The sequence below is a fragment of the Panulirus ornatus genome, chromosome 12, assembly GCF_036320965.1.
Source record: "Panulirus ornatus isolate Po-2019 chromosome 12, ASM3632096v1, whole genome shotgun sequence".
Lineage (NCBI taxonomy): Eukaryota > Metazoa > Arthropoda > Malacostraca > Decapoda > Palinuridae > Panulirus > Panulirus ornatus.
The window spans coordinates 29,949,394-29,970,721 of NC_092235.1; the positions used below are offsets into that span (position 1 = coordinate 29,949,394).

At 42.0% G+C, this 21,328-nt stretch overlaps 1 protein-coding gene across 5 annotated transcripts in view; it reads right to left on the minus strand.

Annotated features, from left to right (window-relative positions):
* LOC139751988 (uncharacterized) overlaps positions 1-21,328 on the minus strand; it is a 381,942-nt gene that overhangs the window by 288,809 nt on the left and 71,805 nt on the right. For all 5 annotated transcript variants that reach the window (XM_071667739.1, XM_071667742.1, XM_071667740.1 and 2 more), the window contains exons 4-5: positions 18,251-18,330; positions 5,052-5,161 (exon numbers count right to left, since the gene is read on the minus strand). In XM_071667739.1, coding sequence (XP_071523840.1) covers positions 5,052-5,161; positions 18,251-18,330 — 190 coding nt within the window. The remainder of the gene's footprint in view (positions 1-5,051; positions 5,162-18,250; positions 18,331-21,328) is intronic.

The window sequence follows — 21,328 nt, forward strand, 5'->3', positions numbered from 1 at the left end:
TCTTTCGTCTGTTTCCTTGCGCTACCTCGCAAACGCGGGAGACAGTGACAAAAAAATATATATATATTATTACTATTATTATTATACTTTGTCGCTGTCTCCAGCGTCTACAGTGGCACGTTCATCCTCTACAGTGGCACGTGCATCCTCTACAGTGACACGTGCATTCTCTACAGCTGCATCTACATTCCTACCAAGACATACACATCATCTACAGAAAGTGAACTACGCGGGAAACGGCGATCAAATTTAAAGAGGGAAGTCAGCACCACAAGTAAAGCATCCTCCTCGAAGGCTCAGAGTGGTGTGCCTAAATGTGTGTGGATGTAACCAAGATGTGAAGACCCTTACTGGAAAAACAATCACTCTTGAAGTAGAACCTTCAGACACAATTGAAAATGTGAAGGAAAATAGTGAAATTGGAAAAAATGTAGCTTAGACATTGAAGCTTATTGATACAGTGGTTAAACTGATGAGAACTGCTATTGACGTTTGTGTAAATAAATTATACATTTCCTTTTTTCCATAGCCAGAGGTTGAACCATTATGTGACATTCTTTTTTTTCATTCATTTCAAGCTAGAAGTTTCAGTTTTCTAAATTGTTTCTTACATTTCTCATATGTATATATATGTATGTGTGTGTGTGTGTATATGTGCGTATGTGTGTGTATGTGTGTGTATGTGTAGATGTATATATATATGTATATTATCCCTGGGGATAGGGGTGAAAGAATACTTCCCACGTATTCCTCGCGTGTCGTAGAAAGCGACTAGAGGGGACGGGAGCGGGGGGCCAGAAATCCTCCCCTCCTTGTATTAACTTTCTAAAATGGGATATATATATATATATATATATATATATATATATATATACATATATATATATATATATATATATATATATATATATATATATATATATATATATATCTTTCTTTCTTTTAAACTATTCGCCGTTTCCCGCGATAGCGAGGTAGCGTTAAGAACAGAGGATTGGGCCTTTTTTGGAATATCCTCACCTGGCCCCCTCTGTTCCTTCTTTTGGAAAATTAAAAAAAAAAAAAAGAGAGGGGAGGATTTCCAGCCCCCCGCTCCCTCCCCTTTTAGTCGCCTTCTACGACACGCAGGGAATACGTGGGAAGTATTCTTAATCCCCTATCCCCAGGGATAATATATATATATATATATATATATATATATATATATATATATATATATATATATATATATATATATATATATATTTTTTTTTTTTTTTTTTTTTATACCTCGTCGCTGTCTCCCGCGTTTGCGAGGTAGCGCAAGGAAACAGACGAAAGAAATGGCCCAACCCCCCCCATACACATGTACATACACACGTCCACACACGCAAATATACATACCTACACAGCTTTCCATGGTTTACCCCAGACGCTTCACATGCCTTGATTCAATCCACTGACAGCACGTCAACCCCTGTATACCACATCGCTCCAATTCACTCTATTCCTTGCCCTCCTTTCACCCTCCTGCATGTTCAGGCCCCGATCACACAAAATCTTTTCACTCCATCTTTCCACCTCCAATTTGGTCTCCCTCTTCTCCTCGTTCCCTCCACCTCCGACACATATATCCTCTTGGTCAATCTTTCCTCACTCATTCTCTCCATGTGCCCAAACCACTTCAAAACACCCTCTTCTGCTCTCTCAACCACGCTCTTTTTATTTCCACACATCTCTCTTACCCTTACGTTACTTACTCGATCAAACCACCTCACACCACACATTGTCCTCAAACATCTCATTTCCAGCACATCCATCCTCCTGCGCACAACTCTATCCATAGCCCACGCCTCGCAACCATACAACATTGTTGGAACCACTATTCCTTCAAACATACCCATTTTTGCTTTCCGGGATAATGTTCTCGACTTCCACACATTTTTCAAGGCTCCCAAAATTTTCGCCCCCTCCCCCACCCTATGATCCACTTCCGCTTCCATGGTTCCATCCGCTGACAGATCCACTCCCAGATATCTAAAACACTTCACTTCCTCCAGTTTTTCTCCATTCAAACTCACCTCCCAATTGACTTGACCCTCAACCCTACTGTACCTAATAACCTTGCTCTTATTCACATTTACTCTTAACTTTCTTCTTCCACACACTTTACCAAACTCCGTCACCAGCTTCTGCAGTTTCTCACATGAATCCGCCACCAGCGCTGTATCATCAGCGAACAACAACTGACTCACTTCCCAAGCTCTCTCATCCCCAACAGACTTCATACTTGCCCCTCTTTCCAAAACTCTTGCATTTACCTCCCTAACAACCCCATCCATAAACAAATTAAACAACCATGGAGACATCACACACCCCTGCCGCAAACCTACATTCACTGAGAACCAATCACTTATATATATATATATATATATATGTGGTTTCAGAAGTGGTAGAGGATGTGTGGATCAGGTGTTTGCTTTGAAGAATGTATGTGAGAAATACTTAGAAAAGCAAATGGATTTGTATGTAGCATTTATGGATCTGGAGAAGGCATATAATAGAGTTGATAGAGATGCTCTGTGGAAGGTATTAAGAATATATGGTGTGGGAGGCAAGTTGTTAGAAGCAGTGAAAAGTTTTTATCGAGGATGTAAGGCATGTGTACGTGTAGGAAGAGAGGAAAGTGATTGGTTCTCAGTGAATGTAGGTTTGCGGCAGGGGTGTGTGATGTCTCCATGGTTGTTTAATTTGTTTATGGATGGGGTTGTTAGGGAGGTGAATGCAAGAGTTTTGGAAAGAGGGGCAAGTATGAAGTCTGTTGGGGATGAGAGAGCTTGGGAAGTGAGTCAGTTGTTGTTCGCTGATGATACAGCGCTGGTGGCTGATTCATGTGAGAAACTGCAGAAGCTGGTGACTGAGTTTGGTAAAGTGTGTGAAAGAAGAAAGTTAAGAGTAAATGTGAATAAGAGCAAGGTTATTAGGTACAGTAGGGTTGAGGGTCAAGTCAATTGGGAGGTAAGTTGAATGGAGAAAAACTGGAGGAAGTGAAGTGTTTTAGATATCTGGGAGTGGATCTGGCAGCGGATGGAACCATGGAAGCGGAAGTGGATCATAGGGTGGGGGAGGGGGCGAAAATTCTTGGAGCCTTGAAGAATGTGTGGAAGTCGAGAACATTGTCTTGGAAAGCAAAAATGGGTATGTTTGAAGGAATAGTGGTTCCAACAATGTTGTATGGTTGCGAGGCGTGGGCTACGGATAGAGTTGTGTGCAGGAGGATGGATATGCTGGAAATGAGATGTTTGAGGACAATGTGTGGTGTGAGGTGGTTTGATCGAGTAAGTAACGTAAGGGTAAGAGAGATGTGTGGAAATAAAAAGAGCGTGGTTGAGAGAGCAGAAGAGGGTGTTTTGAAATGGTTCGGGCACATGGAGAGAATGAGTGAGGAAAGATTGACCAAGAGAATATATGTGTCGGAGGTGGAGGGAACGAGGAGAAGAGGGAGACCAAATCGGAGGTGGAAAGATGGAGTGAAAAAGATTTTGTGTGATCGGGGCCTGAACATGCAGGAGGGTGAAAGGAGGGCAAGGAATAGAGTGAATTGGAGCGATGTGGTATACCGGGGTTGACGTGCTGTCAGTGGATTGAATCAAGGCATGTGAAGCGTCTGGGGTAAACCATGGAAAGCTGTGTAGGTATGTATATTTGCGTGTGTGGACGTATGTATATACATGTGTATGGGGGTGGGTTGGGCCATTTCTTTCGTCTGTTTCCTTGCGCTACCTCGCAAACGCGGGAGACAGCGACAAAGCAAAAAAAAAAAAAAAAGAGAGAGATGTGTGGTAATAAAAAGAGCATGGCTGAGAGAGCAGAAGAGGGTGTGTTGAAATGGTATGGTCACATGAAGAGAATGAGTGAGGAAAGACTGACTAAGAGGATATATGTGTCAGAGGTGGAGGGAACAAGGACAATTGGAGACCAAATTGGAGGTGGAAGGATGGAGTGAAAAAGATTTTGAGTGATCGGGGCCTAAAGATACAGGAGGGTGAAAGGCATGCAAGGAATAGAGTGAATTGGAATGATGTGGTATACCGGGGTCAACGTGCTGTCAATGGATTGAACCAGGGAAGTAAGACAGAGAACACCTGGAGTTGGGCAGAAAGCACCTAGGAGCAGGGCAGAGAGCCCCTGGGAGTAGGGCAGGGAACACCTGGAGTTGGGCAGAGAGCGCCTGGGAGTAGGGCAGACAGTACCTGGGAGTAGGGCAGGGAGCACCTGGGAGTAGGGCAGAGAGCACCTGGGAGTAGGGCAGAGAGCACCTGGGAGTAGGGCAGACAGCACCTGGGAGTAGGGCAAGGAACACCTGGAGTTGGGCAGAGAGCACCTGGGAGTAGGGCAGACAGCACCTGGGAGTAGGGCAGGGAGCACCTGGAGTTGGGCAGAGAGCACCTGGGAGTAGGGCAGGGAAAACCTGGGAGTAGGGCAGGGAACACCTGGGAGTAACTCAGGGAGCACCTGGGAGTAGGGCAGGGAACACCTGAGAGTAATTCAGGGAGCACCTGGGAGTAGGGCAGGGAGCACCTGGGAGTAGGGCAGGGAGCACCTGGGAGTAGGGCAGGGAACACCTGGGGGGAGGGCAGGGAACACCTGGGAGGAGGACAGGGAACACCTGGGAGTAGGGCAGGGAACACCTGGGAGCAGGGCAGGGAACACCTGGGAGTAGGGCAGGGAACATCTGGGAGTAGGGCAGGGAACACCTGGGAGTAGGGCAGGGAGCACCTGGGAGTAGGACAGGAAGCACCTGGGAGTAGGACAGGGAACACCTGGGAGTAGGGCAAGGAACACCTGGGAGTAGGACAGGGAGCACCAAGGAGTAGGACAGGGAGCACCTGGGAGTAGGGCAGGGAACACCTGGGAGTCTGTCAATGAGCAACCAAGAATTGGATAGGGAATACCTGGGAGAAAGATAATGAATAAATGGATGGGCAAAGAAAGTACAAATGTATGGTTAATGGGATTAGTGCACTTGACAGCAGATAATGGTGAGAAAGAACATTTGGATATATACATACTTTTTGAAGGCTGCTTTATCAGGATGATTTTTGTTTTCTTCTCGCCACTGCATATACTGCTCCTCCCAATTGGCAAACTGTCTGTCAAAATCTTTCAGGTCATCATCATTCTGGAAATGCCAAAAATGTAACCAATAATTCTTTTTCATTAACATTAAGTGATACAATTTGAAATTTGACAATGGCAAATAATATCCAATAACTTACCTTTATTAGCATTACAAGATACAATAAAAAATTCCATATTTCTATGTAATTTCAATATCATGAGTAATTCTGTGAGAAACAACACAAGGATCAAAGAAAGAGAGCTCCAACACAATGTCCTCAATCAACTTATTTCTCTATTCTTCACTAAATCTTATAACTTCTTCTCTTCTCAGTAAGTGCTTTCTGGTGACAACTTACATTTTTGAGGATTTAAATATTCTATAATTCTTTTTTTCTTTTTTCTTACCTAACCAAAATCTTTGACATCTTCTCAAAAAATGTAAAATACATATAATTCAATGCTGATATCCAATGAAATCTTCATCTCGCAGGAAATACCATGAGGTGTTGCTCTGCAACAATATAAGCCACCAACTGATGATGATAAACTGTCAACACTGTGTGATATTATTCCATGTTGATATACCTGTTTAATTCTTTTTAGGCTTAGCTCTAGCAACATGCACAGGTGGAGAGGGGGATATAAACAGCCAGTGAAATGGGCCAGCATTACTGGGTGACAAGTCACATCTCCATTACTCAAACACATGTCTTACCATTGATCTTGTAATGTCAGTACTTAGTGACAAAGGAGATAGCTCCCACACTTCACTTCCCCCTTGTCCCAAGCGTTTGAAGGACTTCAAGGATTTCCTCCTCAAAGAGGAGAAAGAATGTTCATTTTTTGCTTTATTTTGTCAGCTGTATGATGGGATAAGTTTGGTGTATGATGGGATAAGTTTGGATGTTAAAAAGAATAGAGGAAATAAGAAAGTTAGATGACAGGGTGAAGCTCTGTGGAGAGACAGGTTCTGTAAAAGCAAAATCTATTGAAATAGAGCAGAAGGAATCCTAAATTTTGTTGGGTAGATAATCTTGAAAAGAGGGTTGCGATCATGCAGAGTGAGTTAGAGGATAACCCTACCTTCCAACCTTCTACAAAGGCCTGTAGGATTTAAGAATCTCTGGCCAGGGAGACTCCAATTCAAAATTGGTTTAGGGTACTATCAAGATGAAGTAAAGGCTGATCTTACAGTCATTCTGGTTGGGGACTCCCTTACCAGGGATCAGAACCAGGAAAAACTGTGGAAAAATCTGTGCTTTCTAGGTTGCAAACTGCAGGATATTCTGCAAAAGTCTGACTACAAAGTCTCAAACACTCCAGAGATGATGTTTGTAGTTAAGGTTAGTAATAATACTACAGTCAGTGGCAGGTTGGAGAAAATTCTGGCAAAATATAGGGATCTCATATTCAAGTTTAAAGAGAGCCATAGGAGATTAGTTGCATTGGGATTGCTCCTTAGGTCTGATGAACTCCTGTACTATTTAGCAGAATGCTGGGGATTAACAGCAAGAGTTGAGGCTCTCGGTATGGCGGTCGAAAGAGTCATTTACATATATTAATAGGACCATTGTATTAATGATAGAAGCTTGCAAGCCAGGGATAGTCTCCATTTGAATAAAATAGAGAAAGCCAATTGTGGCAGAGCATTAGACAAAACTATACGGCTCTTTTCTTGATAGACATTCATTAGTTAGGTACTTAGGATACAGAAATACAAAGCACAGGATTCAAGTTATGGAACATGGCTGGCATGCTGAAGCAGGGAGTAGGTGGGACCAGGAGTATAAGGAACTCATTTGGCAGGTTTGGAAAGATTAGAACAGGGGAAGTAGTGTAAAGCTCCCAGGTAAAGGCCATATCTCAAGCAGTCTGGAGGAGGAGTAAGGGGACATGGTTAGATCTGTTGGCTGCTGCCTGCTGGGATCAGATTAGGTATGGGTAAAGGCAAGCCAGGGAAGGTACAGGCAAATTACCAAATGGGAGACTAGAAAAAGACAGGCGGGGACAGGGTAGGACAGGTCAATTTGGAGACGCCATTGGACTTCCCTTTCCTGATGTGGCACAAACATGCCAATAACAAAAAGTCTCAGTCATATATCAAAATATTTCATTTTAAAGCACGGAATGTTCGTAACAAGTTTTTGGAGTTGAAAATAAATGCTTTGGAAGAAAACTATGATATGACCGACATTTCGCAATCTTGGTTTGATATTACAAACAGAGATTTCCTCAATGAATATGCAATTCCTGGGTACACTCTCTTTAACAGTGACAAGGAAAATCAAGGTGAAGGTGTCTTGCTCTTTGCGATATAAAAATAATCCTAAACTGTGTTGTACCTGCTGATATTATCCACTCTATTTTTGTTGACACGAAAGAGATACTTCTAAAGAAAACAATAGTAGGATCTGTTTATAAGAACTCTGCATAAACGAGAGGTATATTAAAAACTTTGTTGTAAATTGCCATAAATCTGTAACAAACAAGATTTTATCATAATTGTGCCCAAACACAATTAGCTGAGAAACACACTTGCAATGAGAACATATTAGATTCAGTTCTAGCGACAAATGAGGATCTCATTCATTATGTTGATGGGGGAGAAAAATTTGGTGTGGTACAAGTGATCACTGGTAAATCATTTTTGAGGTAAATTTCATTACAGCCTCTAACGCAAAGAGAAAAAAAATTGATGTACAAATTTCAATAGTTTTTGCACTGCTCTTGACAGCCAAAACATGGCTGACATTGTTCATGAACAAAATATGGACATAGCTTGGAAAAGATTCAGTAATGCTTTTAAAACAGCGGAGGAATCAGATATACCAACACGTATGAGACAAAGTGGTGGAGCAATAACATAAAGAAGTTCTTGCTTTCTATGAAAGTAGCACATAAATACAACAAGAAAGATTAAATTATGTAAATTTGCACCGAGAAACTATGAGACTTATACGCCACAGTAAACATCAGCATAAAGTGTATATCGCTGAAAACAGGTAAAGAAACACTAAAGAATTTGAAGTAAGAGAGCCATTCCTAAATCAACTAGAAAATCAGTTACCAAAAATGGGGACTTGGTTCAAAGCAATGAAGACATAGCAAAGATTTTAAAAGATTTTTTGTACCTGTATTTACAACTGAGAATACAACTTATGTCCCAAATCCAGCTCCATTGCTAAAAGGGGGAAAATGTTTTCCAGCTACTGAAATAAAAGATGAAGACATACTATCAGCGGTGAATGGCTTGAAAATAAATATAACAGCAGACCCAAATATGTTTTATCTCAGGATGCTAAAAGAGACAAAAAATGAGACTGTTATGCCTTTGTCTACACTTTGCAATAAGTCACTTGCAATGGGATTTGTTCCAGAGGAATGGAAATCTGCCAGTGTAAAACTAATATTCAAAGAAGGGAGTATGTCACTGCCCAGAAATCATTGTGCAATGAGCTTAATATCAGTAGTTGGTAAACTAATGAAATTCATCATTTGGGATAAGACTGTAAACCATTTCAGGTACCACAACTTAACCTGTGGATGCATGACATTTCTGCTCTACATCAATGCATGACAGGGGTCAATTTGACCCCATCCAATATTTTTCAATATAATATCGGAAGGAAAAATATACACTAAGAGTACTGGATGCAACTATATGTGATATCTAATAAGTGATGTAAAAACTAAAATCTTTTTGAAGCAAAATAATAAAAATCTAAAAAAAAATAGAAACTTATAAACAAATACTTGTCTCCTTTAAATCAATATGAAATGCCATTGTGAGGTCTACTTCACCACATGAAAGACATGCTACAAAATGATGTTCCTACCCAGAAGAAACGACCTGGATTACCTCATATCACTTCCCAACACATTCTGAAAATTATCCAACATAAAGTAAACAAGAACCCATGTATTTCAGCACAACAGTTAATGGAAGACATCCCTAGGCTACTTGCTCATAAGTCTGTACATACTATTTGTAGCCTGCTTCATAATGACTTGAAATTCAAGAGATGTATGCCTCATAAGAAACTGCTTCTGGCAGACCACCAGTGCAAGAATAGACTCACATATGCCAAGAAAAATTTACAGTGGGACAACAAAAAGGAAAGAAAGTGTTGAGCTCTAGTGAGGCTACATCTGATCTTACTGGCAGCCATAGAGGCAAAGTGTAGTGGAGGCCAGGTAGTGACCCATATGACCCTATGTGCATTCAAGCAACCGCAAAATTTCTAGACTCACTAATGGTTCGGGGGCTTTTGGCTATAATGGTGTTGGAAGTCTTGTGTTTTTACCTTGAAATGTGACCATGAACGAGTAATGAATTACCTGACCATTTTGAGAAAACTGGTTGTGGTATCCTTATGCAAGATGGTGCACCATGCCCTACTGCTACATTAATATGTAACTGGTTTGCATTTTGTGGTGTGACATACAATCAGGACTGGCCAGGTAACTCACCTGACTTTATCCAATTGAGAATTTATGGTCAATTATAAAGTCATAGTTGTGAAGGTAGGATAAATCCAGCATTCCTAAGCTCCAGGCTGCCATCCAAGATAATTAGGACAACTTTGACTCTAAATACCTTCAGCATCTTCCAGCATCTATTCCTAAGTAGCTTCAGGATTACGGAAAAAGGATGTCATACGAAGTACTAATGGGGGGTGAGAACCTGTTTCTTGTTTATTGATGTCATTATATGCTGGGTCACAAAAGGTAGAGCACGCCAGTTTTTTCCACCTGGGCTTTGTAAGTTTTTATCGAAGATGTAAGGCATGTGTACGAGTTGGAAGAGAGGAAAGTGATTGGTTCCTAGTGAATGTCAGTTTGCGCCAGGGATGCATATTGTCTCCGTGGTTGTTTAACTTGTTTACGGATGGGGTTGTTAGGGAGAAAAATGCAAGACTTTCGGAGAGAGGGGCAAGTATGCAGTCTGTTGTGGATGAGAGGGCTTGGGAAGCGAGTCAGTTGCTGGTCACTGATGATACAGCACTGGTGGCTGATCATTATCTTGTAGAGGCGAAGGTGAAGATTTGTAGAGGTTTTCAGAAAAGAAGAGAGAATGTTGGAGTAAAGAGAGTGGTGAGAGTAAGTGAGCTTGGGAAGGAGACTTGTGTGAGGAAGTACCAGGAAAGACTGAGTACAGAATGGAAAAAGGTGAGAACAAAGGAGGTAAGGGGAGTGGGGGAGAAATGGGATGTATTTAGGGAAGCAGTGATGGCTTGCGCAAAAGATGCTTGTGGCATGAGAAGCATGGGAGGTGGGCACATTAGAAAGGGTAGTGAGTGGTGGGATGAAGAAGTAAGATTATTAGAGAAAGAGAAGAGAGAGGCGTTTGGATGATTTATACAGGGAAAAAATGCAAATGACTGGGAGATGTATAAAAGAAAGAGGCAGGAGGTTAAGAGAAAGGTGCAAGAGGTGAAAAAGAGGGCAAATGAGAGTTGGGGTGTGAGAGTATCATTAAATTTTAGGGAGAATAAAAAGATATTTTGGAAGAAGGTAAATAAAGTGCATAAGACAAGGGAACAAATGGGAACTTCAGTGAAGGGGGCTAATGGGGAGGTGATAACAAGTAGTGGTGATGTGAGAAGATGGAGTGAGTATTTTGAAGGTTTGGTGAATGTATCTGATATAGAGTGGCAGATATAGGGTGTTTTGATCAAGGTGTTGTGCAAACTGAGAAGGTTAGGGAAAATGATTTGGTAAACAAAGAGGCAGTAAAAGCTTTGCGGAAGATGAAACCCGGCAAGGCAGCGGGTTCGGATGGTATTGCAGTGGAATTTATTAAAAAAGGGGGTGACTGTATTGTTGACTGGTTGGTGAGGTTATTTAATGTATGTATGACTCATGGTGAGGTGCCTGAGGATTGGCGGAATGCTTGCATAGTGCCATTGTACAAAGGCAAAGGGGATAAAAGTGAGTGCTCAAATCACAGAGGTATAAGTTTGTTGAGTATTCCTGGGAAATTATATGGGAGGGTATTGATTGAGAGGGTGAAGGCATGTACAGAGCATCAGATTGGGGAAGAGCAGTGTGGTTTCAGAAGTGGTAAATGATGTGTGGATCAGGTGTTTGCTTTGAAGAATGTATGTGAGAAATACTTAGAAAAGCAAATGCATTTGTATGTAGCATTTATGGATTTGGAGAAGGCATGTGATAGAATTGATAGAGATGCTCTGTGGAAGGTATAAAGAATATATGGTGTGGGAGGCAAGTTGTTAGAGGCAGTGAAAAGTTTTTATAGAGGATGTAAGGCATGTGTACGTGTAGGAAGAGAGGAAAGTGATAGGTTCTCAGTGAATGTTGGTTTGTGGCAGGGGTGCGTGATGTCTCCATGGTTTTTTAATTTGTTTATGGATGGGGTTGTTAGGGAGGTGAATGCAAGAGTTTTGTAAATATGCAGTCTGTTCTGGATGAGAGAGCTTGGGAAGTGAGTCAGTTGTTGTTCGCTGATGATACAGCGATGGTGGCTGATTCATGTGAGAAACTGCAGAAGCTGGTGACTGAGTTTGGTAAAGTGTGTGAAAGAAGAAAGTTAAGAGTAAATGTGAATAAGAGCAAGGTTATTAGGTACAGTAGGGTTGAGGGACAAGTCAATTGGGAGGTAAGTTTGAATGGAGAAAAACTGGAGGAAGTGAAGCATTTTAGATATCTGGGAGTGGATTTGGCAGCGGATGGAACCATGGAAGTGGAAGTGAATCATAGGGTGGGGGAGGGGGCGAAAGTTCTGGAAGCACTGAAGAATGTGTGGAAGTCGAGAACATTATCTCGGATAGCAAAAATGGGTATGTTTGAAGGAATAGTGGTTCCAACAATGTTATGTGGTTGCAAGGTGTGGGCTATGGATAGAGTTGTGCAGAGGAGGATGGATGTGCTGGAAATGAGATGTTTGAGGACAATATGTGGTGTGAGGTGGTTTGATTGAGTCAGTAATAATAGGGTAAGAAAGATGGTTTGTAATAAAAAAGAGTGTGGTTGAGAGAGCAGTAGAGGGTGTTTAGAAATGGTTTGGTCACATGGAGAGAATGAGTGAAGAAAGATTGACCAAGAGGATATATGTGTCAGAGGTGGAGGGAACGAGAAGTGGGAGACCAAATTGGAGGTGGAAAGATGGAGTGAAAAAGGTTTTGAGTAATCGGGGCCTGAACATGCAGGAGGGTGAAAGGCATGCATGGAATAGAGTGAATTGGAACGATGTGGTATACCAGGATGGACATGCTGTCAATGGATTAAACAAGGGGATGCGAGGTGTCTGGGGTGGGCCATGAAGAGTTCTGTGGGGCCCGGATGTGGAAGGGGAGCTGTTGTTTCGGGGCATTATACATGTCAGCTTGAGGCTGAGTATGAACAAATGTGGCCTTTGTTGTCTTTTCCTAGCGCTACATCACGCACATGCGGGGGGAGGGGGTTATTTCATGTGTGGCGGGGTGGTGATAGGAATGAATAAAAGCAGACAGTATGAATTATGTACATGTGTATATATGTATATGTCTGTGTGTGTGTGTGTATATATATATATATATATATATATTTTTTTCTTTTTTATACTTTGTCGCTGTCTCCCGCGTTTGCGAGGTAGCGCAAGGAAACAGACGAAAGAAATGGCCCAACCCCCCCCCATACACATGTATATACATACGTCCACACACGCAAATATACATACCTACACAGCTTTCCATGGTTTACCCCAGACGCTTCACATGCCTTGATTCAATCCACTGACAGCACGTCAACCCCGGTATACCACATCGATCCAATTCACTCTATTCCTTGCCCTCCTTTCACCCTCCTGCATGTTCAGGCCCCGATCACACAAAATCTTTTTCACTCCATCTTTCCACCTCCAATTTGGTCTCCCTCTTCTCCTTGCTCCCTCCACCTCCGACACATATATCCTCTTGGTCAATCTTTCCTCACTCATCCCCTCCATGTGCCCAAACCACTTCAAAACACCCTCTTCTGCTCTCTCAACCACGCTCTTTTTATTTCCACACATTTCTCTTACCCTTACGTTACTCACTCGATCAAACCACCTCACACCACACATTGTCCTCAGACATCTCATTTCCAGCACATCCATCCTCCTGCGCACAACTCTATCCATAGCCCACGCCTCGCAACCATACAACATTGTTGGAACCACTATTCCTTCAAACATACCCATTTTTGCTTTCCGAGATAATGTTCTCAACTTCCACACATTCTTCAAGGCCCCCAGAATTTTCGCCCCCTCCCCCACCCTATGATCCACTTCCGCTTCCATGGTTCCATCCACTGCCAGATCCACTCCCAGATATCTAAAACACTTCACTTCCTCCAGTTTTTCTCCATTCAAACTCACCTCCCAATTGACTTGACCCTCAACCCTACTGTACCTAATAACCTTGCTCTTATTCACATTTACTCTTAACTTTCTTCTTTCACACACTTTACCAAACTCAGTCACCAGCTTCTGCAGTTTCTCACATGAATCAGCCACCATCGCTGTATCATCAGCGAACAACAACTGACTCACTTCCCAAGCTCTCTCATCCCCAACAGACTTCATACTTGCCCCTCTTTCCAAAACTCTTGCATTCACCTCCCTAACAACCCCATCCATAAACAAATTAAACAACCATGGAGACATCACACACCCCTGCCGCAAACCTACAGCGTTATTGGATTACGTGTTAATTGACAGGCGTGCAAAAGAGAGACTTTTGGATGTTAATGTGCTGAGAGGTGCAACTGGAGGGATGTCTGATCATTATCTTGTGGAGGCTAAGGTGAAGATTTGTATGGGTTTTCAGAAAAGAAGAGTGAATGTTGGGGTGAAGAGGGTGGTGAGAGTAAGTGAGCTTGAGAAGGAGACCTGTGTGAGGAAGTACCAGGAGAGACTGAGTACAGAATGGAAAAAGGTGAGAACAATGGAAGTAAGGGGAGTGGAGGAGGAATGGGATGTATTTAGGGAATCAGTGATGGATTGCGCAAAAGATGCTTGTGGCATGGGAAGAGTGGGAGGTGGGTTGATTAGAAAGGGTAGTGAGTGGTGGGATGAAGAAGTAAGAGTATTAGTGAAAGAGAAGAGAGAGGCATTTGGACGATTTTTGCAGGGAAAAAATGCAATTGAGTGGGAGATGTATAAAAGAAAGAGACAGGAGGTCAAGAGAAAGGTGCAAGAGGTGAAAAAAAGGGCAAATGAGAGTTGGGGTGAGAGAGTATCATTAAATTTTAGGGAGAATAAAAAGATGTTCTGGAAGGAGGTAAATAAAGTGCGTAAGACAAGGGAGCAAATGGGAACTTCAGTGAAGGGCGCAAATGGGGAGGTGATAACAAGTAGTGGTGATGTGAGAAGGAGATGGAGTGAGTATTTTGAAGGCTTGTTGAATGTGTTTGATGATAGAGTGGCAGATATAGGGTGTTTTGGTCGAGGTGGTGTGCAAAGTGAGAGGGTTAGGGAAAATGATTTGGTAAACAGAGAAGAGGTAGTGAAAGCTTTGCGGAAGATGAAAGCCGGCAAGGCAGCAGGTTTGGATGGTATTGCAGTGGAATTTATTAAAAAAGGGGGTGACTGTATTGTTGACTGGTTGGTAAGGTTATTTAATGTATGTATGACTCATGGTGAGGTGCCTGAGGATTGGCGGAATGCGTGCATAGTGCCATTGTACAAAGGCAAAGGGGATAAGAGTGAGTGCTCAAATTACAGAGGTATAAGTTTGTTGAGTATTCCTGTTAAATTATATGGATAGGTACTGATTGAGAGGGTGAAGGCATGTACAGAGCATCAGATTGGGGAAGAGCAGTGTGGTTTCAGAAGTGGTAGAGGATGTGTGGATCAGGTGTTTGCTTTGAAGAATGTATGTGAGAAATACTTAGAAAAGCAAATGGATTTGTATGTAGCATTTATGGATCTGGAGAAGGCATATGATAGAGTTGATAGAGATGCTCTGTGGAAGGTATTAAGAATATATGGTGTGGGAGGAAAGTTGTTAGAAGCAGTGAAAAGTTTTTATCGAGGATGTAAGGCATGTGTACGTGTAGGAAGAGAGGAAAGTGATTGGTTCTCAGTGAATGTATATATATATATATATATATATATATATATATATATATATATATATATATATATATATATATATATACGTGTATATATATGTGTACGTGTAGGTAGAGAGGAAAGTGATTGGTTCTCAGTGAATGTAGGTTTGCGGCAGGGGTGTGTGATGTCTCCATGGTTGTTTAATTTGTTTATGGATGGGGTTGTTAGGGAGGTAAAGGCAAGAATTTTGGAAAGAGGGGCAAGTATGAAGTCTGTTGGGGATGAGAGAGCTTGGGAAGTGAGTCAGTTGTTGTTCGCTGATGATACAGCGCTGGTGGCTGATTCATGTGAGAAACTGCAGAAGCTGGTGACGGAGTTTGATAAAGTGTGTGGAAGAAGAAAGTTAAGAGTAAATGTGAATAAGAGCAAGGTTATTAGGTACAGTAGGGTTGAGGGTCAAGTAAATTGGGAGGTGAGTTTGAATGGAGAAAAACTGGAGGAAGTGAAGTGTTTTAGATATCTGGGAGTGGATCTGGCAGCGGATGGAACCATGGAAGCAGAAGTGGACCATAGGGTGGGGGAGGGGGCGAAAATTCTGGGAGCCTTGAAGAATGTGTGGAAGTCGAGAACATTATCTCGGAAAGCAAAAATGGGTATGTTTGAAGGAATAGTGGTTCCAACAATGTTGTATGGTTGCGAGGCGTGGGCTATGGATAGAGTTGTGCGCAGGAGGATGGATGTGCTGGAAATGAGATGTCTGAGGACAATGTGTGGTGTGAGGTGGTTTGATCTAGTAAGTAACGTAAGGGTGAGAGAGATGTGTGGAAATAAAAAGAGCGTGGTTGAGAGAGCAGAAGAGGGTGTTTTGAAATGGTTTGGGCACATGGAGAGAATGAGTGAGGAAAGGTTGACCAAGAGGATATATGTGTCGGAGGTGGAGGGAACGAGGAGAAGAGGGAGACCAAATTGGAGGTGGAAAGATGGAGTGAAAAAGATTTTGTGTGATCGGGGCCTGAACTTGCAGGAGGGTGAAAGGAGGGCAAGGAATAGAGTGAATTGGAGCAATGTGGTATACCGGGGTTGACGTGCTGTCAGTGGATTGAATCAGGACATGTGAAGCGTCTGGGGTAAACCATGGAAAGCTGTGTAGGTATGTATATTTGCGTGTGTGGACGTATGTATATACATGTGTATGGGGGGGGGTTGGGCCATTTCTTTCGTCTGTTTCCTTGCGCTACCTCGCAAACGGGGAGACAGCGACAAAGTATAAAAAAAAAAAAAATATATATATATATATATATATATATATATATATATATATATATATATATATATATACACTTTGAGATGTATAGGTATGTATATTTGCGTGTGTGGACGTGTATGTGGGTGGGTTGGGCCATTCTTTCGTCTGTTTCCTTGCACTACCTCGCTAAAGCGGGAGACAGCGACAAAGTAAAATAAAATAATAATAATAATAATAATAATATAATAGTATTACTATCATTATTAAACAATAATGATGAAGCTTCTGTCTCTAGTACAGAAAGTTCTCAAAATCAAAACAGTCATTACTTGGCTCTATAGTGCTACCACACATGTTACATTCCTAGATGACACTGTGGTTGACAAAATAATAGTCAGTAAGATCCTAAGCTTATGGGATATAGGAGATTCGGCAGAGCGACCCTTGAAAGACACAACTTAAATCCTATAATGAGCACTTTTAATTAAAAAATCAGTATGTTGTACCTCACGCAAAACATATTTATTCTATAAAAACGTAAATGATGTACAAAACTACTGAAAGTAATAAAGAAATAACAGTGAACACTGAATGGCAGGCTTATTCATTCAATATATTCTAAATAATCATCTAAAATCCGATGAGCATTTCATCAACTTAGACTTTAATGGCATGTAAGTTTTGGAAAGAGGGGCAAGTATGAAGTCTGTTGGGGATGAGAGAGCTTGGGAAGTGAGTCAGTTGTTGTTCGCTGATGATACAGCGCTGGTGGCTGATTCATGTGAGAAACTGCAGAGGCTGGTGACTGAGTTTGGTAAAGTGTGTGGAAGAAGAAAGTTAAGAGTAAATGTGAATAAGAGCAAGGTTATTAGGTACAGTAGGGTTGAGGGTCAAGTCAATTGGGAGGTGAGTTTGAATGGAGAAAAACTGGAGGAAGTGAAGTGTTTTAGATATCTGGGAGTGGATCTGGCAGCAGATGGAACCATGGAAGCGGAAGTGGATCATAGGGTGGGGGAGGGGGCGAAAATTCTGAGGGCCTTGAAAAATGTGTGGAAGTCGAGAACATTATCTCGGAAAGCAAAAATGGGTATGTTTGAAGGAATAGTGGTTCCAACAATGTTGTATGGTTGCGAGGCGTGGGCTATGGATAGAGTTGTGCGCAGGAGGATGGATGTGCTGGAAATGAGATGTTTGAGGACAATGTGTGGTGTGAGGTGGTTTGATCGAGTGAGTATCGTAAGGGTAAGAGAGATGTGTGGAAATAAAAAGAGCGTGGTTGAGAGAGCAGAAGAGGGTGTTTTGAAGTGGTTTGGGCACATGGAGAGAATGAGTGAGGAAAGATTGACCAAGAGGATATGTGTGTCGGAGGTGGAGGGAACGAGGAGAAGAGGGAGACCAAATTGGAGGTGGAAAGATGGAGTGAAAAAGATTTTGTGTGATCGGGGCCTGAACATGCAGGAGGGTGAAAGGAGGGCAAGGAATAGAGTGAATTGGAGCGATGTGGTATACCGGGGTTGACGTGCTGTCAGTGGATTGAATCAAGGCATGTGAAGCGTCTGGGGTAAACCATGGAAAGCTGTGTAGGTATGTATATTTGCGTGTGTGGACGTATGTATATACATGTGTATGGGGGGGGGGTTGGGCCATTTCTTTCGTCTGTTTCCTTGCGCTACCTCGCAAACGCGGGAGACAGCGAAAAAGTATAATAAAAAAAAAAAAAGTTTAATAGCCAAGAAGAACTACAGCAATGAGATAATGGGTGCTCGATACTCTTCATATATATGAATTAATTATACCTCAGAGCTTCCCTACTCTGTTTCATAACGATGAATGTCTAGCACAAAAAATGCAACAAACCAACTCACCTTTTCATCAAACTGGGATTCAGCACTGCAGCTTCCTTGTGCTGCACTATTTTCCTGTTGATGTGGGTTTCCTTGTCCACCTAAAATTAAGAAGAGAACTTTGAAATCTGACACTCAATCAATATTTATTCATATTCATTTATTTTGCTTTGTCGCTGTCTCCCGCGTTAGCGAGGTAGCACAAGGAAACAGATAAAAGAATGGCCCAACCCACTCACATACACATCCACACATGCAAATAGACATACCTATACATCTCAACGTATACATACATATACACACAAAGACATATAAATATATACACATGTATATATGTATATTCATACTGTCTGCCTTTATTCATTCCCATCGCCACCCCGCTACACATGAAATAACAACCCCCTCCCCTCCCTCATGTGTGTTGGGTAACGCTAGGAAGACAACAAATGCCACATTTGTTCACGCTCAGTCTCTAGCTGTCATGTAATAATGCACAGAAACCACAGTTCCCTTTCCACATCCAGGACCCACAGAACTTTCCAAGGTTTACCCCAGATGCTTAACATGCCCTGGTTCAATCCATTGACAGCACGTCCACGCCGGTACACCACATTGTTCCAATTCACTCTATTCCTTACACACTTTTCACCCTCCTGCATGTTCAGGCCCAAATCACTCAAAATTTTTTTCACTCCATCTTTCCACCTCCAATTTCGTCTCCCACATCTCCTCGTTCCCTCCACCTACGTCAATCTTTCCTCACTCATTCTCTCCATGTGACCAAACCATTTCAAAACACCCTCTTCTGCTCTCTCAACCACACTCTTTTTATTGCCACACATCTCTCCTACCCTATTATTACTTACTCGATCAAACCATCTCACACCACATATTTTCCTCAAACATCTCATTTCCAGCACATCCACCCTCCTCCGCACCACTCTATCTATAGCCCATGCCTCGCAACCATACAACATCGTTGGAACCACTATTCCTTCAAACATACCCATTTTTGCTTTCTGAGATAATGTTCTCGACTTCCACACATTCTTCAAGGTTCCCACAATTTTCACCCCCTCCCCCACCCTATGATTCATTTCCGCTTCCATGGTTCCATCTGCTGCCAAATCCACTCACAGATATCTAAAACACTTCACTTCCTCCAGTTTTTCTCCATTCAAACTTACCTCCCTATTGACTTGACCCTCAACACTACTGTACCTACTAACCTTCCTCTTATTCACATTTACTCTCAACTTTCTTCTTTCACACACTTTACCAAACTCAGTCACCAGCTTCTGCAGTTTCTCACATGAATCAGCCACCAGCGCTGTATCATCAGCGAACAACAACTGACTCACTTCCCAAGCTCTCTCATCCACTACAGACTTCATACTTGCCCCTCTTTCCAAAACTCTTGCATTCACCTCCCTAACAACCCCATCCATAAACAAATTAAACAACCATGGAGACATCACACACCCCTGCCGCAAACCTACATTCACTGAGAACCAATCACTTTCCTCTTCCTACATGTACATATGCCTTACATATTCGATAAAAACTTTTCACTGTTTCTAACAACTTCCCTCCCACACCATATATTCTTAATACCTTCCACAGAGCATCTCTATCAACTCTATCACATGCCTTCTCCAGATCCATAAATGCTATATACAAATCCATTTGCTTTTCTAAGTATTTCTCACATACATTCTTCAAAGCAAACACCTGATCCACACATCATCTACCACTTCTGAAACCACACTGCTCTTCCCTAATTTGATGCTCTGTACATGCCCTCTCCCTCTCAATCAATACCCTCCCATATAATTTCTCAGGAATACTCAACAAACTTATACCTCTGTAATTTGAGCACTCACCTTTATCCCTTTTGCCTTTGTACAATGGCACTATGCATGCATTTTGCAGGCACCTCACCATGAGTCATACATACACTAAATATCCTTGCCAACCAGTCAAAAACACAGTCACTCCCTTTTGTAATAAATTTCACTGCAATACCATCTAAACCTGCTGCCTTGCCAGCTTTCATCTTTTGTAAAGCTTTTACAAACTCTTCTCTGTTTACCAAATAATTCTCCCTAACCCTCTCACTTCGCACACCATCTCGACCAAAACACCTTATATCTGCCACTCTATCATCTAACACATTCAACAAACCTTCAAAATACTCACTCCATCTCCTTCTCACATCACCACTACTTGTTATCACCTCCCCATTACCCCTTCATCGATGTTCCCATTTGTTCTCTTGTCTTACACACTTTATTTACCTCCTTCCAAAACATCTTTTTATTCTCCCTAAAATTTAATGATACTCTCTCACCCCAACTCTCATTTGTCCTCTTTTTCACCTCTTGCTTCCTTCTCTTGACTTCCTGCCTCATTCTTTTAAACATCTCCCAGTCATTTGCATTATTTCCCTGCAAAAATCATCCAAATGTTTCTCTCTTCTCTTTCTCTAATAATCTTGCTTCTTCATCTCACCACTCACAACCATTTCTAATCTGCCCACCTCTCATGCTTCTCATGCCACAAGCATCTTTTGCACAAGACATCACTGCTTCCCTAAATACACCCCATACCTCCCCCACTCCCCTTACGTCCTTTGCTCTCACCTTTTTCCATTCTGCACTCAGTCTCTCCTGGTTCTTCCTCACACAAGTCTCCTTCCCAAGCACACTTACTCTCACCGCTCTCTTCATCCCAGCATTCTCTCTTCTTTTCTGAAAACCTCTACAAATCTTCACCTTTGCATCCACAAGATAATGATCAGACATCCCTCCAGTTGCACCTCTCAGCACATTAACATCCAAAAGTCTCTCTTTCGCGTGGCTCTCAATTAACGCGTAATCCAATAACGCTCTCTGGCCATCTCTCCTACTTACATATGTATACTTATGTATATCTCTTTTTTAAATCAGGTATTCCCAATCACCAGTCCTTTTTCAGCACACAAACCTACAAGCTCTTAACCATTTCCATTTACAACACTGAACACCACATGTACACCAATTATTCCCTCAACTGCCACATTACTCACCTTTCCATTCAAATCATCCATCACTATAACCC